Below are 23,949 nucleotides of genomic sequence, written 5' to 3'. Positions count from 1 at the left end.
TGAAATATAAAATTCAACTAAAAGACAAACAATTCCTAATTTCTTACTCTTTAAACCTAATTTCACAATACGCTTTTTTCAGTTTTTTGAATTAACTTTTGAACTTTAAAATGATTCAATATTTCAAATTCATCAACAAATCCCAGCTATATTAATTTAAAAATCAGACCAGGGTTTTGTGTATAGAAAACTGATGACAGAACTATATATGGAACTGAAATAATAATAATCTCAATGAGAGGGACTAAAAGTATAATTCAGTCAAAAATTTAGAAAAAAAAAACAATATTTGTTAAAAATATCATTGATGATACGTTCTACAGTTTTTTGGTTCCTTGTTGTTAGTGCTCTTTGTTAGATTTGGTGAGCCAGGAACAAGTGCATGTTTAAGTAGATTAAAGACAAACAACATACTCCCTACAGTACAGAATACAAATACACAATACAGGCTATCCTTGTGGTGATTTCAACTTCACACAACCTTGTTGTCCCATTTCATCAAGCCAGACCAAGGATTATGGACAGCCAGGCCAAAGTTGGTTGACAACAGCCATGTTTTCTAAATTTCCATGGACATATACTTTGGGATCTTTAACCTGCAAAGGGTAGAAAGACGGATAAATAATTTTGGAGGGTCGAAAGCATTCATTGTTTAGACTGATTGTCAATTGCAGCCACAACTTACCAGTAAGATTGGTGGGAAGCCAAATTTAATGCGCATTCTTGAGAAACCATGTTCAGTAAATAGACACTTGAATCCATTGATCACAGGATGTTCACTGTTAAAGACCAAGAAGATAAGATTTATGAAGAAAATTCCTAAATCTTAGATGATATCATATCTTTATACCATGTTATAGCATCTTAGTTTATTACGTAAGATCAATTTGTAATCTTAGAATAACGTAGATTATCTTGTAGGATATTTTTCTATATAACTTAGGTGTTATTAGGATTTGTTTCTTAATTTATCCCGGATCAAGAGTCTTATATCTCAGGGTTAGTCTCAAGTCTTTTGTATCAAACCACTATCAAGTTAAACCACTATCAAGTTAGTATCAAATCATTATCAAAAATACTTACTCTTCAAGGGGGTCTAACATACAAACTTTACCAATTTTATTGCATATAATCGCTCATTTGACAATATTGTCACTTCCTATCAACAGTATACAGGACCTCTAGTCATAAAGAATGCATGTGCCATACAATTTATATGCCAGTTAATGGATAGCTCACTTTATTAGGAAAGTAAAATTCCTCTGTTGAAATTCTTGCAAGCTAATTTCTTCTTCTTTAGAATACCTGTAGCAAAAAAATGAAAGATGTAACTTAGGCTTTGTTTGAGAGTTTGGAGGGGAAGGGAGGGGAGGGCTTTGGGGGGTTGGAAATATATAGAAAAATGGACAAAAAATTCACATTTTTTGAAAAAACAGTTTTTTAGAGAATGATAAACTAATACTTATGATTAATATACTTTTAATTTTAAGAATATAATAACAACATAGATTGGATTTGAAAAATTCATATAAACCCTCCATAACCCCCCAAAACCCTCCCCCAATACAATTTTTGAGTTCCCCCAAATGAGGGGGGATTCTTTATTATGAGTAAAAAATTAACCTCCAAAGCCCTCTCCTCCCAATGTCTTCTATTTCCTCCACTTGCTCCTTCCTTTTTTCCAAAACCCTCCCCTCCCCTCCCCTCCAAACTCCCAAACAAAGCCTTAGTATCAGTATATAGTGGAAAGTAACTTGCTATGATTGTTGCAAACAAAATTAAGAAAGAAATGATGAGAACCTAAAAGCACGAGTGTAAGGAAATGAAGGATACACTATGCAGAGACAAAGTGTGTAAAAGTAGTTTAAATGAAGTTTTTCTCGACATCAATTTATTATCTTTATTATCTAGAGAAAGAAGTGAGAGCGATCTTGATGATGATATTGAAAACATAATCTTAGAACATAAATACAGTGGATCTCATTACTAGTAGGACAGTGAATACATAGAACTGTAATGTTGTTTGGTTACTAAAGCCAAAAGCCTAGAAAGACATGTCTTCACTGGTCTAGAATGTATAAAAGAGTCAAACATTGTTTGGATCCTCGCAAGAGTTAACAAGCTGCATCATAGTTCATAAGCATGTATAAAAGAAAGAAGTAAAATATACCTCCATGGGAAATCGCTTTCACAAAATCGAGATATTCCATTCATGGCAGAAAATGTATCAATGTGAACCAATTGTTCATTCGTATCACTGTGAAAACCTGCCACAAAATAAATAAAAACACATGCCAAAAATTAATTAAAGGGTTAGTATGAAAAAGACAAAAACAAGAAATTTGTACATTACACTCGTATCCATAATTTAGCAGTAAGATGTCATTTATTTTCTTGAAATTTCCATTTTTGTAATTTAAATGAGGATTTTTTTTCTGGGTTGAAGTTGTTTTGGACTCGATGACTCTGTTGGTCTTGTATTTCAGAAGAAAGGAATTGTAAGCGAGAAACGCAAATGCAACATAACAAATCAAATTATAATGCATCAATGAAAGGCCACAAAAAAATCTTACTTGTAACATAGTGATTGAAAACAAATCCTTAATCTTTTCCCAATTGATCCATTGTTTATGTCAAGACATAGAAAACAGAAGCACATGTTGATAACCGTGTATTTCAATTTTCAACTACACCATAGTTCCAATATTCTACTAATAATTACATTATAATATTATTCTCTTCTAATTACTGTATTTAACAATTTATACTTCTAATATCTCCTTTCTTGACTTATTCTCTCCTAATTAGTATATTTATTGATATCTTTATTTAACAAATATTATCTCCTTATTACCAAATTTAACAAAATAATTAACAATAGTCTTATTTTTCCATTTATTTACTTTCCTAATTGGGGTGGTTACTAACAGAATTCTAGTCAGAGAACGAGTCTCAATAAAACTTGTGCAAAATAACACCCATGACAATATCTTTTTCCACAGAACAACAATTCCCGATCAAAATATCATACTCATTAGTCATTACTCAGTGGGCCATATTCAAAATATATTTTCTAATCCAACAAATGATTCACCAGATACAATAAAATCAACAATTTGACGGAACTTTCCATTGCTGATTAGTGAAACTTCGATATTTTAACAAAATTAATGGGCAAAAAAAGAGCAGTACTTTTTCAAGGAAAATTCTAGCTAAATGCTTTGCAGGAAATGCATGGACATTGTACAACTTATGGACTCACCAATCCCATGCAATTTTTTTAAGGCATGACCACTAGGATAGTTCCAATATGATGCCGTAAAAGTTGTGATGGTTACTCCAATGCTACAAGAAAGAGAATAAATAAGCACATGAAAAAAGGATAAATCACCAATGAAACAAAATGACTAGTGAACCAACCTCATTAGAAGTAACCCCAGCATAATGAGGAAAAGCAAGTTCCAGAACATCTTTTTCCTATTATTGTAACTGAAACATTTCAGGACACATACTAATGAAGGTTAGTAACTTACTACACAAAAAGATAAGAAAAAAAGAAAACAGTCGAGTTAATTCTTCAGAATGCGCATATCATTTTAAAATCTCTATTAAGATTACAAATACAGTTCCAACTCAATCAACAATGTTGGAGTATATGATTTGTATTGTATGGATTATACTTTGTATATCCTGCATACCATACCACTGTATACAAGCACTGTAGATACTGTATAGGACTACTATAGTGTCAGTTAGTGTGTTACTTTTGCAGGCCAGTCAGTTATAGTTTGTAACTGATTAAATGTACTATAGATACCTGAGCTACGTCTCAGAGATTAACAATGCTGAATACAATTATTCAAAAAAAGGAATGAAAATTCATTTATATTTGAAATTCTCAATTGACATGTCTGCAAATATGATGAAATAGTTGCAGAAAATACGGAGAGAACCCAGTTAACTTATATCGACCCATATAAAACTAAAATTAACAAGTTTCCATGTCTATTTCATAACTGTTCATAAACATTGCAACTAAAAACCACATGTAAGACAAGAAAAAGCTTATATAATTATTACGCTTTCTAAGGGCCAGTTATGTTTATGAAACTTAGATAACCATAGAGACTCAAGGTAGACAAACTCGCGATCCAACTCGTAGGATCGTCCGAGTTTGCGATCTCACCTCCCCTTGCCGTGCCGGAAAGTCGTCGGAATCGGAAATTTGTTGTCGCGGCTTGGATCGTCGTTGAAAAACGCAGAATCGGTTGTATCGCACGTTTCCAGCGATTCAGATTTGTTACCCAGAAATCCGGGTTCGCGGGTCGGTTCGTGACCCGGTTTATGTTTTGCTAACCAAATTTTGGGTTTTCGGGTCGGGTTCGTGACCCGGATTGATTCAAAACGTTTTTTCCGAAATTAAAGGCAAAAAAAACGTGATTCATTCTTCTTATTCTCTGAAACGGTTTCAAATTCTGTCATTAAACCAATTGATTACTAAAAATCTTTTAGAGACCTTACATTCTGTTACATGCAATCGAAGCAGACAAGTTGAATATTGGAACTGAACTTAGAATAAAACGAAGCTCCTGCAATATCCATCAAAATAATGTTAAGTGCAATTTTTAGTTTGATAACAGACTCAAATTAAGTGAATAGCCTAATTGTTGTACCTTATGGGGAAGCTGAGAATAGAGAAAAATGAAGGCAAGAGCAGGGAAAGCAAACGATCGCACCCTTCTGTCTACTAAGAAACCAAACTGCAAAGAACACAGCTTATCAAGTCAGGAAATGAAACATGCTTTATTCTTTCTCCTTTCCGTATTAATGAGCAAACTAAACATAATGAAATCTATAATTCCATAAAAAATGTACCATATATTAATTCATTGATCAAACATAGTACATCAATTTCATCATAATATAGAGAAAATATTGAACTATGTACAAGACAGAAAATATTGAACTTAATGATATTTTATTTTCCACATTAATTCATAGTTCAAACATAAATACAGGAAAAACATTAAACTTTAAGTTTGGTGTTGGGAACAATAGACAAGAGATGTCATACTAATCAGTTCACTGGAAGTAGAATAAGCCACCATATAAATTAAAAATTTACATAACTAGCAACACATTGACCGTTAAGAACAATATCTTGAAAATGGTGACTTACCAGGGAAAGAGGATATGCAGCAAGTAGTGAACGAGGGAGCGCGGAAGTGAAGTACCAATGGAAAGCATGTGTCTAACAAAAATTGTGAAGGAACATAATAGTTTATAATTTATCAAATAAAAAAGGGAAATATTATCGAAAGCAACAAACAGCATGCAGATTTTTTATAATGATAAGAATAAATCAATGTGCCTCACCCACAGGCAAAACAGAGAGGAAATTCACTACTATCAATGATGATTACAAGGAGTAACTACTGACCTGCCAAACCGGAATCCAGTGCATTTTAAATCCTCACTGTTGCAGAGATTTAGCAAAAGAATAACTATCTTCCCCCCTTATACGCCCCCACCTAAACCAGTAACTAACTACACAACTCAGATACCCCCATTTTCATTTCTTTCTTACTCATCCGATCATGCACATGTCAGATTTCAGGTACAGGTGTCAACCACTAAAGTCGACAAAAAGCAGAAAAAAATATCACCCAATTTTTAATAAAATATGTAACATGTATTTTCATATTCTATAGTAAGCAGTTGTTCAATATAAACTCTGAAGGATACTCCCCATTCAGAACTCTTGTTCAATACAGAGTTAAACCAAAGAACTTCAAATTCAGGCCACAATAACCTCTTCCACATAATTGAGTCAATCAATATAGTTATACCTGTAATGCATGTAGGGTACCTCAATGTCAGAATCAAATTTTAATAAAAGCACTGCTGTTAAGCATAAATTTTACTTTTATTAAAATTAAAGATCAATTGGAAAAAACATGTCACCAACCTACACAGAAGAAGGCCATCCCAGTGCAGTATTTTAGAGCACCCCATACTGAAATTTTTTTTGTCTTCCCTTCAAGAGATAAATATTATCAGGCACAAAGCTTGAAAATGTTAATTTAACATTGGAATTTTCAGAACAATTTTTTCAATTTTTAGTTATTTGACCAAAAGTGCAAGACCATAAAATGAGGGTAAGAAAATTCATCAAAAAGAACACTTAACAGCAAATCCTAAACACAATAAACACTCTCCTCCAACAATAAATTAACATACTAAATGTTATTAAAGCAATGCATTTTGTGTTGAAATTTTACAATATATAGTAAACTAGGATTCTGCGGTGACCTAATTGAACAATTCAAAGTTCAAACTCTTTGCCCAATCATCCTATAATAGTAAAAGCCACGAGAAAGTGACAGAGAAATAGAAATTCACAAGAATGCAATAAAAAACAACACACATTGGATATCTTAACATTAACACTATCAAGAAAAGAAAGTCAAAACAGACTCAATTTGAATTATGCTGGGAAATATCAATTACATTCTCAAGATGTTTGACATTAGAAGTCCAGAGCTGAAACTGAATAAATTCATGAAGAACCAACTATGTTCTAGTACCAGGAAATGCTGGCTTCACTTGACAGAAGTACTACATTTCTCATACAAATTAGAGAGAAACAGTTGACCTCTGTTCTTATTTGTTTGAAGAATTGTGGAATAGGATGCAAAAAAAAAAAGCATTGTGTGTGGATTTGGAAAATAAGAAAAGAACAAGCCCCCAACAGCAAGGAGCGATAAATCACAGCCCGATTTTTTTCTTTATATATATTGTCCAAACCAGAAAACTAAAGAATTGAAAGATATCTAACATGAAGGTTACAAACAATGGAAGCTTAACGGGCTGTCAGTAATGCAGTTCAAGCATCTAAGGGGAAAAGGACAAATTAAAGAAGGTTACTCAAAGCGCAACATACCAGAAGAAGTTGTAGGCCAAGGGGACCAAGAAGTAACAGCATGTCACATCTGAACACAGTCGTAGCAAAAATCTGATAATCAGAAAGTGCCAAGGGATTATTTCAAAATGCAGTGCATAACATACTAATAATTGAAAAGACCCAATAGTTCCAGAAATTATTCTAGGCATTAACAGTAACAAAGTTCTGCAAAAAGTATACATGTAAAACGATAATGTATGGAAAAAGTAAAAGGAAGACCAAAACTTGAGAAACTCATTGATGCCTACCACAAAAATTAATCTTTAAAATAGAAAATCCAACATAAATTGTTAGTTTATATTTGCTCTTCAAAGATGGCAATTTTACTGTAGAAGACTAAATTGGGAATGGGAACTAATTTTGACATGGAACATTTGATCAAATAAAGGTGGCATAGCAAAAAGTATGTATATATGATTTGAAGTGAGAAAAAAAATACATAAGAGCTAACAAAGACAGATTCAGAATCTGCACCAACATGAAACTGAAGTAAAACCATACGACATACATACCAAAGAGTTTAAGGCTGCATAAAAACGCCCCTGGAACCAGTATCCAAATGCCATATTCACTGCAAAATAAAACAAGAGAAAGCACTAAACCATGATGTTGACTAGAACATAAGAAAAATCCCTTATAAATGTTTAAGAAATTAATTTTCATACACTAAAAAAAAAGGGCAACCCGGTGCTCTAAAGCTCCCGCATACGCAGGGTCCGGGAAGGGGTCCCACCATTTGGTGTATTGTACGCAGGCTTACCCTGAATTAATTTTCATACACTGTCGGGGTAAAAAAAATTACACTGCCGACAAATCACAACCACTCATACATATGACTTTAGAAACAATTATGGTTAACGTCAAACATTTTCAATAATCTGATGATTATGATTGATTGCCTGTGTAAAAAAACAATTACACTAACTCTGTATACAAATTAAATTCAATGTTTAAATTAAAATTCATGGATAATAAAGTGAGATTGAAAATATTAAATTCACAGAATCAGTGCAAGTAGTTACCTATACCCAAAGCAAGAATGTTAGGAAGAGGACGAGAACAATAGAACAGAAAATGAAACTGAATGGAAGTTAGTATCACAAAGAAGGCTTCTACTTGATGACCAAATTTATTCCTTATCTGCACAGCATATAGCATGATTCAGGGAACATATTCAACTTTATCAACATAACATATTTAAACTTCATTTAAGGTATTAATGGCTAGCATTGGTTCTTTTAGACATTTTGTTAATAAATAAAATGAATCTTTCTGTCATGACAACTTTGCTGAACATTGATTCATGGAAAAATTGAATTTATTTACACGATATAGGTCTTTTAAATTGATTATGAGAATAAAGATATTGGAATTTGGAAGGAGGAAAAAGGAGCCAAAGGTGCAAACCTGTTGACGAAAGAATCTTAGTGTATACAGTATGATGCATCCTAGGGCCATTCGAACTGCATATCAACAATACGATTTGGTCAAAAAGAAAAAATCAACAATACGATCAACAGCTGACGATACAAAGTCAAAATATGAGAACACATAAAAACATACTATCGACAATACCAGATTAATCAAATACATTGCACACATGTAGCAATCTTTACTTGGTCACAGAGCACAGGATAATGAAAGTTGATATCACAATTGATAAATTTGAGCATTTTGAATAAACAAAAATGAATGTGCAATGACTGCAAGTGTGAAAGAGGTTACCTATGAGAAGAGCATAGAACTTTGGCAAATGCAGCAAACTTGCAATAAACACAAATGGAGAGGCGACAAGTGACACAAGCAGAGCCCCTAAAACGAATATAATTAGAGATTAGAGATAGGTTCAATATAATAAAAAGAGATCCGCTGCACAAGTACATACACGAGTGTCTACTGAAGAAACACGTCGTATGTGAAACTCATTGTGAATAATCCAATTTAACATGAAGATAAGCATGATTCAACTGCTGTTATTAACAACTAGAGATGCTACAGTAAAAGTTATAAAACAAGCCAGTACTAACAATCTCAAACAAATTAAATGTATACACATTAATCGAGGTCATATTTATTCACTTCTACATAAAGAAACTTGTTACTCCCTCCGTCCCGGTATATCTGAGCCAGTTTGGTTTTTCACACAGATTAAAAAAAATGTATAAATAAAGGGGAAAGTGGAATATATTGAATTGGGAATGATGAAAGTAGTATTAATTAGAGTTATATTGTATTGGGAATGATGAAAGTTGTATTGAAAATTGAAATTGCTCAGTTATTTTGGGACACTTTTTTTTAGTAAATGGGTCAGATATTCCGGGACGGAGGGAGTATTTCTCATCAAACAATATGACCATGTTTGGATAAACAACTTAATTAAGCTCTTATCATACAATCTATAAGCTATTTCTATTACAAAAGATAAAATAAAGTCAAATTACTTTCATATAAGCTATAAGCTGTTTTCATAACCTATCATGAAAAGTTTACGAAAATAAGATGAAATCAACTTAAAAATACAATTTTACCCGTGACATCTTAATTGGAAAAAATTAATATACCTAAAAAATATATTTTTATGTAATTTCATATCATCAATTTCTAATTTTACCAAGTGAAATTCACTTTGTTAGTTTATCAAACTATAAGCTAACTTATCAATTTATTCGCTGTTTTGTTTCACTGATAGGAATGGTTGGTTACCTATGAAAGTGCGAGGAACGACGCCAGGGAACTCCAAATGATCATACTGATAACAAGAACATAGTAAAATGAATCAGAAGTTAATCAATGATAATAATTTTTACAAAATGAAAATAGCAGAAAATGAATAAACTGACATTGTGTAAGTGAAAGCAATGATAAAGAAGATCGTGCATTGCTTGAACATTGAAACTTTCTTCGACCTTAGTGTAAGGTACCATCAATATATAGAAAGTAGCGATTGATCCTAATACAAAATCGTAACCGTAATTCTTCACAATTGTCGCAGAAGAAGAAGCCATTGTTTTCGTTTTCGGTGTGTGTTTCAGTGAGAATGCAGACAGAATTCCTTCCAACACTACAAAGAAGACAGTAAATGGGCCTGATGGGCTTTTAAGAAAAGTTATTGGGCCTTAATTTATGAGGCCCATTGTACGGACCCTTGCATTCAAGTGGTGTTCTCCGCGCAGTAGAAGAAGAAGAAGAAGAAGAATCTGCACAAACGTTAAACCTTTTTCAACCGCCCTCGCCGGACCACCGTCAGCGCCATCGCCGCTTCCACCTTCGCAGTCAAACAAATTGAGGTAAACAACTTCCAATTCAATATCAATTTCTGTAATATTATTTTTATTTGTTTATCTACTGCCATATGAACTTGTGCCTTTTTTCGGAGAACTTATGAAAAAAAAAGCTTATTTTCATAAGCTCTTCAGGATAGATTATGAAAATAAATAAATAAATTATAAAATGTATGAAAACAGTTTAACTTTATTGTATCTTGTGATATAGAAAATATCTTGTTTGTTCATAAGTGCTTATATCTTATAAGTTTTTATTGTATAAGCTGCAAAATAAGTTGTTTAACACCTTTTCAAATTAATAATTGCATAATTTTCTATACAAAAGTTACATTTTGATTTCTTAAACAATGTCCTATGGGCACTTGTTAGGATTCTCCTCTTTTTGATATAGATTGGTTCGGCTGTGTTCCCTTGACCGAGTTGATGACCGTTTGAGTTTAATAATACTCACTTTGAATTGTAGGATATCGGTTATTAGATAGGGTCGGTTTTCCTGGATAGCGGGTTAACAATTTTTTCCCATTACTTTTCCTCTTTCCTTTAATCCTTAACTCCTACTCCGATACCAGCAACCAATGTAGTCAGGATGGAGATCCTAAGTAGGATCGGTCAGCCAATGAAGGAACGTAACACGGTTCGTAAGTAGGATTGGTAGGTTGTTGATAGAGTTGAGAGAAAAAAATGGAGATAACAGGAAAAACAGGGAAAACAGAGCAAAATCGAACTTGCGTAAAGTCGAAGCATGGTTGAGGTGTTGTGGGACGTAGGATCGTACAATCCTACGAACCAGCACTCGATCCTGACTACAATGCCAACAACGCTCCAAGCGGCTCCACCTTTGGTCCAGCCAAGGTCTCTCTTTCTTTCTCTGTAACTGTGCACTCTAACAAGAAAGAATGCTTTCTTGTTGGTGGATGAGAAGCAAATCAATATTGTTCATGTTAAGGATTTATGATGATTGCGTCAAACATGTATCAACTTTCTCATAAGATGATAATATTTTAATGATAATACATTAGTTTTTTTTGCTGATTTGGTAATACATAAGTTTGAGTACGTTACTCCATACTAATAATATACTACATTGTAAGTTCAGACCATGATACTAAATTACTTAATATTTACATTCTATATCTTACAGTAATATAATATTTTCTTCTTCAGGGGTCATAGTGACATATTGAATGGCTGCAACAAGGACTCGAGTTAGTAGCTTTTCTCGCAATGTATCAACTGTAACGTCTCAGAATTCAGGACTCAAGCACGGCCCTAATGGGACAACATTCCTATCGTCTGGGATTCCAGATCTCGACAGTTAATAACTCTTCCACCTCCTTCTTGTAAATATTAAATTAAGCAATTGATTTATTTTATGTGTCTTCATGGAAGATTCTAATGCTTTTTCCTTGCTTCTTTAAATAGAGATTTTAGGTGGTGGTTTTTCTCTTGGTAGCCTTGTCATGATTATGGAAGATGCAGAAGCACCTCATCATATGCTTCTATTGAGAAATTTTATGTCTCAAGGACTTGTACATAAACAGCCACTGTTGTATGCTAGTGCTTCAAGAGACCCTAAAGGATTTCTTGGTACTTTACCTGCTCCAGCCTCAGCCAAAGAGGATAAAAGTCGAGATCTTACTAATGTACTTTAACTTGTTCGTTGCACTTTGTGATGATTGATGTATATAAACTAGTCTTAAGTTTGTCATGGCTGTGTAATTTTGCTTATTATTACACTTTTGATTTCAGGAAAAGGATTTGAGAATTGCTTGGCAATACAAGAAGTACTTTGGTGATCCTCAGTCAAATATCAGCTCTAATAATGGTAAGTTTGTCCATAATTTTCCCTCATTCTTTGATCTTGTATTACTGTAATATTGAGAATGAATAATTCAAATCTTATTGAGTTGAATCATACTTGCATTCATAGGTGCCCAACATGATTACTGCAATGAATTTGACTTGCGGAAGCCTTTGGATAGACATTTTTATAGTGGCATGAATGTAGATTGTGTCAGCATCCAAGATTCTCCAAACCTTACTTCTCTTCAAGATCAGTGTGCTAAATTTCTATCTCAATTCTCAAGGTGTGGTAATCTATAGCACTATTTTTTAAATGTACTTTTTAGAGATATAGGATGGTTCCTAGGTCTTCTCCTAATAGCTTAAGATTTCAGGAGAATATGCTCTTGACGGTACTCAACAACTTACTTATGTTGTTACGCCTGGTTGAGTCACATTTTCCTGAATAGAATTGCGAAGGAAAAAGTTAAATGTTGGTAGTTGGATCATAGGTGTGTATAATGATGATCTTCATAAACACACAATTTTAAAATGTTAATGGGCACATGGTAAGGAAAATTTTATCAAGCTATAAGACCTGCGATGCAATACTTTATGTAACTGACTGTTGGGCAAGAAAGTAAGTCCAGTGTGTTGCATAGATGAGTATTTATTATGGATGAGTGATTAAAAAAGACAAGTTAGGACTAAGAATACAAGCATTGGATAAAAAGTTGGGGTAGCTCCTGTTTTAGATAAAATAATACTGTAGACTTGTCTTAGGTGGTTTGGATATTTGTGTAGAAGACTTTTAGAAGCACGAAGAGTTGACCAGATAGAAGAGTTGGAGGATGGCCAAATAGTTATTAGAGGAAAGGGAAAGCAAGGAAAATTATCAGTCTAAGAGACGTCTCTAGAACTTAATACATATGACGGAATATTATCATATTTTGTGATCTATGTAAATGACCCCACCTAGTGGGTAAAGGCTCAGTTGTTGTTGGGAACTTTCGTGATCACAAATACTACCTCTGTACTTATATGTAAGACCCTCTTGTAGAATTTGTTTGTCCCTTTTTCTAAGACCCTCTTTAAATTACAAGATGCATTAATTAATTTTTCACAAAAATGCCCCTAACTGAATGAAAAGAATTATAAGACACTCTTTTAATAATTGATGGATAATTTTGGAAGGTGAATGTACATTATTGACAAATTTATTGTGAAAACTACTTTTTTTTAATTCTTGTGCAATGATCAAAGGGGTCTTACATATTGGGATGGAGGTAGTATGTTATTGGGTTTATGCACCTAGGCTGAAGTCACTGTTCGCATTTTTGAAAATGCATGCATTTTTTATGACGGGCATTCAAAAGTAACTTTTAATTCGTAAATCGAAAACTCCCTCCAATGTCATTTTCTTAAATGCCAAAATTTAAAGGCCAGGTAACATTTCAGTATTTATTCTTTGAATGATCGAGATATACAAGTAAATAGAGATGGACCTTTCCTATTAGTCTTAAGCTGATTCCCTTTGAACGTCTTTTTTTTTTGCGCCAATTGATTTGTTGGTTGTGATAAAGATTACTCTGGGGGTGTTAAAAATGGCTCCCTTTCTATTCAAATTTCATTCACTAACATTATGGATGGTATTGGCAGAAGTGAAGCCAATATTTCCTCTGCTGGCCGTATTGCAATTCAATCATTTTGTTCTCCACAATGCAAATATGCAAACATGGTGAGTTAATATGTTTTTTACTTTTTTCTGGTCATGTGGTTCTGAACGAAGTTTCTCATTTTTCGTTGAACTTTATCTTTTACTAAACTATTTCGATATGAAAACATGGTGAGTTATTATGTTTTTTACTTTTTTTTGGTGTTCTGAACTAAGTTTCTCATTTGTCGTTGAACTTTATGTTCTACTAAACTATTTCGATATGATTTATATTCCCTCTGTAGTAAAGTAAATATTTATCTGATGGCAGATCCTGTCACGTCATTCTTATTGGATCTCATCTATTGTGAACTGTTTTTCCTTCCTCTGTCAATGCTTAATATTTTTCGAATTTGAAACATGTTAATGTTACATATTGTGATTGCAGGAGTGGCATATGCTTTCCTTTATTAGGTCCCTAAAAGGCATGGCCCGGTCTTCAAATGCTGTTGTTGTTGCAACATTTCCACCTTCACTTCTTTCTCCATCTAGTTCAAAAAGATTGCAACATATGGCAGACACCTTGCTTTCTGTCAGAGCAATTCCAGGTTCACAATCAACTTCTACATTTCATGCATTTATTTATCAATTACTTCAAATTTCACCTATAGACTTTATTTGTTTCAGATGAGGACAAGGAAATGGCAAAACTTCTCACTGGTTACCAAGACATGGTTGGACTGCTTAATATACATAAAGTTGCACGGTTAAATACACAGGTTATATATTCTTGCTTCATGTTAATTTATTTCTACATGGTGTTATTGTTTTGGTTTACTCCTCTTATGCACATGAACCAGTAGTTCATAATGTAACATGTATATACAACAATCTTTTACATCCATTTATCCGGTTATATGCACAATTTTTTTCCGTCTTGTACGCGCACACACTTAGACACAATATGCTTTCAGCATTATGTGCATTGTTTCCCTAAAATTTGAATTTTTTTCATAATTGATTTTGATGTTGTACATTTGAATTTGATATCTTTCTCCTGTACATTTTTGTTAGCCAAACCTAACAAATATGTTAGAAAATGGTTTTTTTTTATTTTTTTTATTTTTATATCCTACCATTTTCTTTCATTTTGTTCTATCTGACCAAGCTTCTGTTGACCATGTTTTTTCATTTTCCAGGTTCCCGTGATCCTCGAGGCCACAACGTTCTCAATAAAATTGCAAAAACGAAGGTATTTGGTTCTAGAATGTCTAAATCAAGCCCCGGTTGACGGTTCAAGTGGGAGTTCATATAACACATCTGGTAGTTGTTCTGGGTCAACTAAAGCTGGGTCACTTGATTTTTAGGATGTACCTTATTTATTACTTTAATATCTGTCAACCAAAATACCCTAGCAATAGTTTAGTCTCACTCTATATCTTTCTTGGCCTTTTGGCTAAGATCAAGCGTAGTTAAGTAAGGTTTTTCTTAGCTCATGAAATGTTGCCATCTTGTATTCTTTTTGTTGCTTCTTTCTGTGTTATTTTGATAATCAAAAGGTTTTAAGCCCTAAATGAAATTTTATACTAGTATTTGTGAATTGATTGCTCAATCTCAGCTTATGAATTGCACATTTGCACATCTAATCAGAGAAAGACAGTAAAATAAGTCTGGATATTGTTCACATAACAAAATCATTTTTTACTTTTTGCTCAGTAAACAAAACATTCTTAGCCATTTATGATGGATTTGATTTAAATTAAATAAAATACATATACATATTTTTTTTAGAGATAAATACATATACATATTAAAAGTTCATGTATTTAACACAGCAAATTATACTGCTCCCAAATTCAGTTGTCAATCAGAAGCAACACATTCTAAATCATTCTTCACATGCTGATACAAAGAACAATGGAACTCAAATTCAATAATTTTGAATAACAGTCAAAATCTTATTCTTTTGAAGAAAACGACATTTTTTGGTTTACACTAAACACACCCAAAATGACCATCATTACACTAAACACACTAATTTAATGTATTTCATTAGTTATGCTCTGAAGACAAGAAATACATATGGTGGGTAAAAGCTATTTGGGCGATCTAAGGACAGAGATTAAGAAAGGATGCACCTCCAAAGTCTAAGCATGTCACTTGTGCACTAGTAATAGAATAATCTCTAACATTTTTAAGCCAAAAATAAAAAAAAATTACACACGCAAGTAGTAAAACCAAGACATTATGTTGTAAAATGTATATGATAAATGTCCATTAAGTCTAACTCAACTAAATAATATCAATATTGTTAGATTGAACATCTTAACTCTAGTTTAAATTCGAAATCTCTCGGTTAATTATGTGAATTTTAAATAATATTTGTCATTTCGCATACAAACCTAAAAATAATGTATACATCAAATTATTATCCAAACATTTGTAGATCAGCTCAGATCTTCTGCATCTATGGGAAGTTTTGAATACCTTCCACATTCCTTGGCATGATTTTCACAAAATTGTATAGCAGACTAGTGACGAAGAATTGAAACAAATAAAAAAGTTGCATTGAAAATTGAAAATGTCAGCTATTTTGTGACAATTTTTTTGTTGTTGCAATATGGCAATTATTTTGAGAGCGAAGAGTGGTAAATCGATCGATGAAAAGAGGAATAATGAGGCGTAAAATTATGTTGCCTGCCTTATGAAAAGAAGAATAATGAAGCGTAAAATTATGTCCTCATTTTAGGTTGTATTACCATTTCACAGCATAAAATGAGGCGTGCCTTATGAAGCCGGGTTGGGAGATGCGTTCGGGAACATCATGCGCGTAGTGCAAAGTAATGGAAGGGAAATACAATGAGGTGTGCCTTAGAAAGAAGATTGACTGAATTCTGCCACCACAATATTGCTAAGCTCTATTGAGTAAACCATGAGGCAATAGAAAGAAAGAAATGATATTTTGAGCATGCCTTTCTGTGATTACTTCAGAGAAGAGGTTGAAACAACTTTACATGTGCTAAAAAAATGTTCTCTGTCCAAAAGTGACCAATTTGTTGTAATTTGCTTACATAATTAGCCTCATTCAATGAGGTAGAAACAATATTTTTTATTGCAATTCAACATCCACAATAAAATCTAGCATCTTGCTTAAAACATTAACATGATGAACGCATGGATGTATTGTGAAAATGATGAAGCAATACTTTGGGATGAAATGCAATGCATCATGATGTTTTCTAGAGAACATATTAGTTCAAAAATATGTGATCAATTTTACACAAAAATCGCTAAATTCATCTCTCTTCTATTTTTAAATCTTTTTTTCAATCCAAACATAAGAGAGAGTGTGAGTGTACAAGAGAATCATAAAGTGGGATGTCTCTTATTTCAACAATTAATAGCTTAAATATATAAATATTTGAATTAGATGGTAAATTAATGAGATTGAATTACTTGATCATGATTATGATCATGATTTTCTTTATAATACTCAAATCAACTCAAATTCAAACTAATAGAATTATTGCTCTATAAAACAAAGAAGGATTAGAAAAGGACCGACAACAAAAGAATAAACTATTTATGTCACAACCAATCTTTATTGAGATAAATAAAATTCTAAACTAATACAGATATAATAACTATGGATTTCTAGATCTCCTTTGAGAATACAATATCCACACCCTATTGATCCATTTCCAGAGAGCAATGAAAAACACAAGAATTGTGATGGCCCAAAGGATGCAATATATGAATGAAAAAAGACTAAGTTCTGGAGTGAAAAACGGTATCATAATTATGAATATGATCCCAAAGATGATGCTTTTAAGAGAGTGTATTGTCGCAATAGAAAATAACTCTAATTGAGTAATGGTAACAACAAAGTAGATCGAGCCCAGGATGATATTCTGATATTTTTTCATGAAGTTAGCACCATCAGATGTTGTCATTTGTGTAGGGATGATAACCAAAACTAAGCATAGTATTGTTGAGAGCAAGACCATGGTATCTATGTACCTATTCATATTAACATATATGTTCATCATGAGATTATATACATATATTGGTTTGTGAATTTAAAAGCACCAAAAATTGTAGAATTGTGTGAGGGTAAATTAAAGGATTGAGTACCTTCGAAGAGATTTTTCCATCACAATCACTTCTTTCTTGCATTTTTCACAACAGCTATAAACAACGAAAACATATGTTCATAAGATACATTCTGATTGAAGAGAGAGAGAGAGAGAGAGAGAGAGAGAGAGAGAGAGAGAGAGAGAGAGAGAGAGAGAGAGAGAGAGAGAGAGAGAAGAGAATTATAAGAGGAAAAAATGAAAGGGATGGAGTACCTTGTGTTAATTGGATCAGAGCAATTAGCTTCTCCCATGAGAGGAATAATTACTTGATTATCGTCCATTCCTTTTCACAATTCTAGTTCTAGAGAATTGAGAAAGCTTTCGGTAGATAAATAGGGCTAACCTAGGACTTATATATATACAGTGTGCCGTAACCTAAATTTATTTTATAGTTTTTTTTATTGGATAATCCTAAATTTGACCTAAAAGAACATAAGCCAGTTACTAATACAAGGTATCAAGTAATTTTAAAACACGTATCAAGTAATTCCTCTCTTGAAAGAATATAAGCCAGTTACTAATACAAGGTACTCTGTCCCATTTAATTTTTCCTCTTATAATTCTCTTTTGCTTTTGATTTTTTATTTATTTATTTTTTAATTCATAAACGTTTGTTCATATATCATTGTTTATAGCGATTGTGAAAAAGGCATGAAAGATGGGTTTGTGGACAAAATGATTATTCATGAAAAATTCATCAATTAGAGTTATTTTTTATAAAGATGGGGAGAACTTCAACTTCACGTCCATTTGTATGTTAACACAAAGATAACAACAGTTGAGAGAGAAGGGGGATATTTATCTTCTTTTTTGTTTTGAACAAGTCAAAATGAAATTATATTACTGCAACAATCGTAGTTCCAAAGCACAAGGTGTGCCTAGGATACCACTACAAATATACAAGAGTAGTCAGTATCGAAAAAGAAAAAGCATAAGTAGTTAGTCAATGCTCAAACAAGCTAAAAGGCTTGACCACCAACTCTGAGTGCCAAAAACAAACATGGCTTTTTTAGCTTTCACCCAACCTAAAGATAACAATTTAACCTTGTCCAACAACCGGGGAATTGAAGTTACAACATTATTAAACAGACGGTTGTTTCGTTCGTTCCACACAACCCAGGTACAAAGGAGCCATATTAGTTGCAAAAACAAACGCTTAGCTTTACCACCATTTGTCATATGTGTAAACTGCACTAAATGATCGGAAATATTATGAGAATTCACCCCCGCGAATCCAATCCATTCGCGCACCTTCTACCATAACGAAGCAAAAGTTGAACAAGATAAAAACAGATGTTGATAACTTAGGGGATATTTATCTATTTAATGATAACTTAAGGGAGGTTGGTGTCTATTTTAAAACTAGAGGGGATGTTTGTGTCATTTAAAGAAAACATAGGGGAGATGAGTGTAATTTTCTCTTTTTTTTTTATTCTAACTACTTAATTTTTTTTATATTAATGAAACAGTGCGTTTCAATAGTGTTTCTATCATTTCTCCATAAAAAAAGTATGGGAAAAGTTAACTAGTGCCCCCAAGGCACAAGTTAAGGAGACTAATATAGAAATTTTGCTTTGAGAAATTATGAAAAGTGGAATGTTTCACTTTATAAAAGTCAAAAAGTTGTTTATAAAAAAATTATTTTTAACTTTCTTAACTAGTGTCCCGGGGACACAGGTTAACATGACCCATTTTATACTTTTGACTAAAAATAGTGCAGATTTATAACTATTAATAACTAAAAAAAAATCATAGGGGAAGTTATATAAAACATCTATATAAAATCGAGTTTGGGTATGCTCCATTTATGCAATGCTCCATTTAGTCCATTTAGGCTATGGATGTGTGACATGTGGCAAAAAAAGATCTAAGGGTTGATATTTATAATAAAAAACAAATATTTATTTAATAAAAAAGAAAAAGAACAAAGCAAGCTCTCTCTTTTACGTGTTCCTTCCTCCATTTAACCCAACAAACCTTCCGACCGCCCCCAACACCTCCACAAAGAAACTATCTTTGGATCCGAGTAACCTTCTTAAGCACCTTAGCCGGAATCTTCAAAAATGATAAGTAGAAGATAGGAATAGCATTTAATACGGAGTTCAAAAGGACTATTCTACCTCCTAGGCTCACATATTTGTTACCCAAAGAATTAAGTCTTTTCTTCAATTGATCTAACAACGGCTCCCAAGTTGACAACTTCCTTGAATTGGCTCCAACCGGCAAGCCCAAGTATTTGAACGGAATTGCTCCCTCTTGGCATTGCAAAAAGCGGCACGCCGCCTCCATGAAGTCTCTATCCACATTAATACCAATTAACGAGCTTTTATGAAAATTAACTTTCAATCCGGATGCCATTTCAAAACCTCTAAGAACAGCTTTCAACAACCAAAGATTATCCACCGTTGGTTCTCCTATACACAAAGTGTCATCGGCATATTGTAGATGAGATACCACCAAACCTCCTCTTTTCACCTTAAAGCCTCTAAACAAATTTCGATTAACCGCATTTGTCATCAAACCGCTAAACCCTTCGGCAACCAAAAGGAATAAAAACGGGGCTAAGGGGTCTCCTTGTTTGAGTCCTCTTTGCACACTTATCTCCTCGGTTGGGTTCCCATTAACAAGAATTGACATATTGCCTCCAAAAACACACGCCTTCATCCACCTAACCCATTTGTCCTCCATTCCCACCCTTCTCATCATATATTCAAGAAAACCTCAATCTACCGAATCATAATTATCATTTTCCATATGAGTCCAATCACAAGGCAATGAATAAGGAGTATTCATATAAATGCTAATAATAATTAATTTCTTAATTAAAAAAAAGGTCGGTACGTATTTTTCTGTTATATGACTGTTATGGTAGATATGATTTTCTCCATGTGTATGTGAACAAAGAAGTGATCATTGTGTAGTGAATACTGATCATTGTGTGTATATAAGACATGTCAAGTGAATATAGGATAACAAATTTGTGATTTCAATTTTACACAAAAGTCTCTAAATTCTTCTCTCTTCCATTTTTTAAATCTTCTTTTTCAATCCAAACATAAGAGAGAGTGTGACTGTAAAAGAAAATCATAAAGTGGGATGTCTCTTATTCCAACAATTAATAGCTTAAATATATAAATATTTGAATTAGATGGTAAAGTACTGAGATTGAATTACTTGATCATATTATGAGGGTATGGACAAAATTATATCAAAAAAAAAAAACAGCTAGAACTTGATTATAGATGCGTTTTGTAGCTGATAACATTGACAAAGCAATAAAAACGACTTATGTCACAACCAATCTTTATTGAGATAAATAAAATTCTAAACTATAATAACCAGGAATTTCTAGATTTCCATTGAGAATACAGTATCTTCACTCTAGAGATCCATTTGCTGAGAGCAATGACAAACAACGTAATGATGATGCCCCAAAAGATCAAACTGAATATAATCTTCCATGAAATAATACCAACTTCTCCACTTGAAGTTGAACTTGATATCATCATTATGAATAAGATCCCAAAGATGCCGCTTTGAATAGGTTGCATTGTCGCAATAGAAAATAGCCGTAATTGAATAAAGGTAACAATAACGACCATCAAGACCATGAGAATTTCCTCATATTTTGACATGAAGTTAGCACCATCTGATGTTGCCTTGAGTGTAGGAAAGATAAACAATACCAACCATAGTATTGTCGAGAGCACGACCAAGTAATTTATGTACCTATTCATATCATGAGATTATACACATATATTGGTTGGTTTGTGAGTTTAAAAGCACAAAAGAATAGTAGAATTGTGTGAAGGTAAATTTAAGGGATTGTGTGAATACCTCGGAGGAGATTCTTCCATCACAATCACTTCTTTCATGCATTTTTCACAATAGCTATAAAACAACGAAATACGAATTCTCTCAAACAAAAAAGAAAGATAAATACGAATTGAAAAAAGAAAAAAGAAAAAAAAAAGAGAGAAGAGAATTATAAGAGGAAAAATTAAAAGGGATGGATTACCTTGTGTTAATTGGATCAGAGCAGTTAGATTCTCCCATGAGAGGAATAACTACTTGATGATCTTCCATATTCTTTTTAGAATTCTAGTTCTAAAGTATAGAGAGATCGCTTTCGGTAGATAAATAGGGTTAACCTAGGACTTATATATATACACTGTGTGCCGTAACAAATTGCTCCTAAATTTGTTTTATAGTTTTTTTTATATTTTATTTTTAAAACACGTGGCACATTTTTATTGGGTGTTCCTAAATTTGACCTAAAAGAAGTTGTTGAGGGAAGTAGGGTTTGGTTGGATAAAGAGAAAGAGGAAGACCAACAACACAAAATCATCCCATAATAATTCTCTGTCTCCCTCGCCTCACTACTCTTTACGGTTCTAACATTTTTCACTTTCCGCTTTTACTTTCATGTTCATGGATTCTGCATTTTTTTATACAATTTTTAATGCTTCAAGTGTGATTTGAAAATTGTTTGAGTTGTCACACTGAGTTGAAAATTGTCTGCAAAATCAAAAAACTATACCCTAAACCGTAAACCCTATTAGTTTAAAAAGTACTAGTTGTGAGTGAAACCAGAAAGAGTAGTAGCTAATAATTAGCCTGATTCAATGAGGTAGAAACAATATTTTAGATTGTAATTCAACATCTACAATAAAATCTAGCAGCTTGCATAAAACATTAACCTGATGAACGCATCGATTTGTAAAAATGATGAAGCAATACTTTGGGATGAAATGCAATGCATCATTATGTTTTGAAGAGAACATATTAGTTCAAAAATATGTGATCTTTCCGGGGTCATAATGGAAATGAAATCTGAATTTTCCTTTTCCATAAGTCCAATCAAAGGCAATGAATAAGGAGTATTTATATGAAGGCTAATAATAATTAATTTCTTAATTAAAAAAATCATCAAATCCGGTTAACAAGGCAATGAATGAGAAATGAACACCTAATTAATTATTTAATTAAATTGAATGAATACTCCAAAAATTGTGGACACTAAGGTGGGATGTTAGTTGCATCACACAGTATATAAGTCAAAGTCCTTTTAGGTTAGGTTAGTAATCCTTTGTGACTGTTAGTTCTAAAATGGTGGTAAAAGGAATGGAAGATGAAGTTTACTAATACAAGGTACTCTGTCCTCTTATAAGCCAGTTACTTTGGGTTAAAATTGTGGTTTTGTGGTGTGGTCCCTATTACTAAATGTCATGATAAAATGTACTTACAACGTCCCTATCCATTGCTACCATCTAGCCTATAAATGTACACACTCCTGCTTTCTCATTCATTTAACAACAAACAAACCAAACCCTTTTCTTTTCTCTCTCAAACAATGGCTCATATCATGAGTGAAGTCGTTAACAAAATTACTCTACTTTTTTGGACACTCATGGCTTTTGTTTATGTTGAGATAACAGGTTTTGCTGATAATTTTGTGGAGAAAAATCTCATTGTAATGAGACTGTTGTTAGTTTTCACAGTTATCACTTTTCTCATCATTATTCTCACTAACATCTTACAATACCCACCTGTTGGTCTACTGAAATATGTGATTATCTTGGTCATTCCATGTGCTATATGTGTTTTATTGACATTTATGATATCACATGTTACTGCTGTAATTGTTTTTATCATTTGGATTATTGCTCTCTCTACGATGGCTGTATTTAAGCATGAACCTACAACTTGTGTGACTATTCTCAAAAGGTTTAAAGATGTCACTGACAGTATATTTTGGCTCTTCTATGGACTCATCTTTTTTGTTGCTGTGGAGATAACAAATTTATTTGGTGACAACGTGGAGAAACATCTCTTTGCTATGAGATTTTTGTTATTTTTTACAGTTATCACTCATCTCATTGGTATAATTTCAACCGTATTAGAAGACCCACCAGTTTGTCTTGTGCAAGCTATGGTTTTGATGGTCATGTCATGTGTTGTGTGTGTGTTATTCGCGCTTTTGATTTCAACTGTTACTGCTGTAATTTTTTTCATCATTTGGATGGTTGGTATAATGACTGTTGTTGTGAAAATGTGGGATGATTTGGTTCAACAGATGAAAGCTATAAGGAATGTTGTTGCCAACAAGTTTTAGGTAATCAATTTCTA

General features: G+C 32.9%; 2 protein-coding genes and 2 long non-coding RNA genes across 4 annotated transcripts; 1 reads left to right on the top strand and 3 right to left on the bottom strand.

Moving 5' to 3' along the window:
• Positions 1–268: 268 nt before the first annotated feature.
• Positions 269–10,003, bottom strand: ALG12 (homolog of asparagine-linked glycosylation 12). The gene is made up of 18 exons (XM_085737701.1): positions 9,805–10,003; positions 9,668–9,713; positions 8,690–8,776; positions 8,372–8,427; positions 7,987–8,104; positions 7,477–7,535; positions 6,944–7,015; positions 5,969–6,032; positions 5,746–5,849; positions 5,180–5,251; positions 4,674–4,760; positions 4,522–4,589; positions 3,421–3,489; positions 3,263–3,345; positions 2,171–2,267; positions 1,240–1,305; positions 686–779; positions 269–596 (listed from the first exon to the last, which is right to left on the bottom strand). The coding sequence occupies exons 1-18, from the start codon at positions 9,967–9,969 to the stop codon at positions 516–518; spliced, it is 1,488 nt and encodes a 495-aa protein (XP_085593827.1). The 5' UTR covers positions 9,970–10,003; the 3' UTR covers positions 269–515.
• A 105-nt stretch (positions 10,004–10,108) lies between these two features.
• Positions 10,109–15,284, top strand: ELO1 (Paxneb protein-like protein). Its single transcript, XM_085737704.1, has 9 exons — positions 10,109–10,251; positions 11,413–11,562; positions 11,671–11,891; positions 11,998–12,073; positions 12,179–12,335; positions 13,690–13,768; positions 14,133–14,292; positions 14,372–14,463; positions 14,884–15,284. Exons 2-9 carry the CDS (start codon positions 11,433–11,435, stop codon positions 15,049–15,051), a joined length of 1,083 nt encoding a protein of 360 aa, XP_085593830.1. The 5' UTR covers positions 10,109–10,251; positions 11,413–11,432; the 3' UTR covers positions 15,052–15,284.
• A 1,982-nt stretch (positions 15,285–17,266) lies between these two features.
• On the bottom strand, positions 17,267–17,872 carry LOC146896384 (uncharacterized). The gene is made up of 2 exons (XR_015023493.1): positions 17,819–17,872; positions 17,267–17,704 (listed from the first exon to the last, which is right to left on the bottom strand). It is a non-coding gene; the product is annotated as an uncharacterized LOC146896384 (long non-coding RNA).
• Positions 17,873–21,420: 3,548 nt separating this feature from the next.
• On the bottom strand, positions 21,421–21,972 carry LOC146896383 (uncharacterized). Its single transcript, XR_015023492.1, has 3 exons — positions 21,839–21,972; positions 21,658–21,711; positions 21,421–21,549 (listed from the first exon to the last, which is right to left on the bottom strand). It is a non-coding gene; the product is annotated as an uncharacterized LOC146896383 (long non-coding RNA).
• Between the last annotated feature and the right edge of the window lie 1,977 nt (positions 21,973–23,949).

The sequence above is a fragment of the Medicago sativa genome, chromosome 8 (genome assembly GCF_051527215.1).
Source record: "Medicago sativa cultivar Bolivia chromosome 8, Bolivia_mono, whole genome shotgun sequence".
Lineage (NCBI taxonomy): Eukaryota > Viridiplantae > Streptophyta > Magnoliopsida > Fabales > Fabaceae > Medicago > Medicago sativa.
This window is presented reverse-complemented; position numbering and strand designations above follow the sequence as displayed.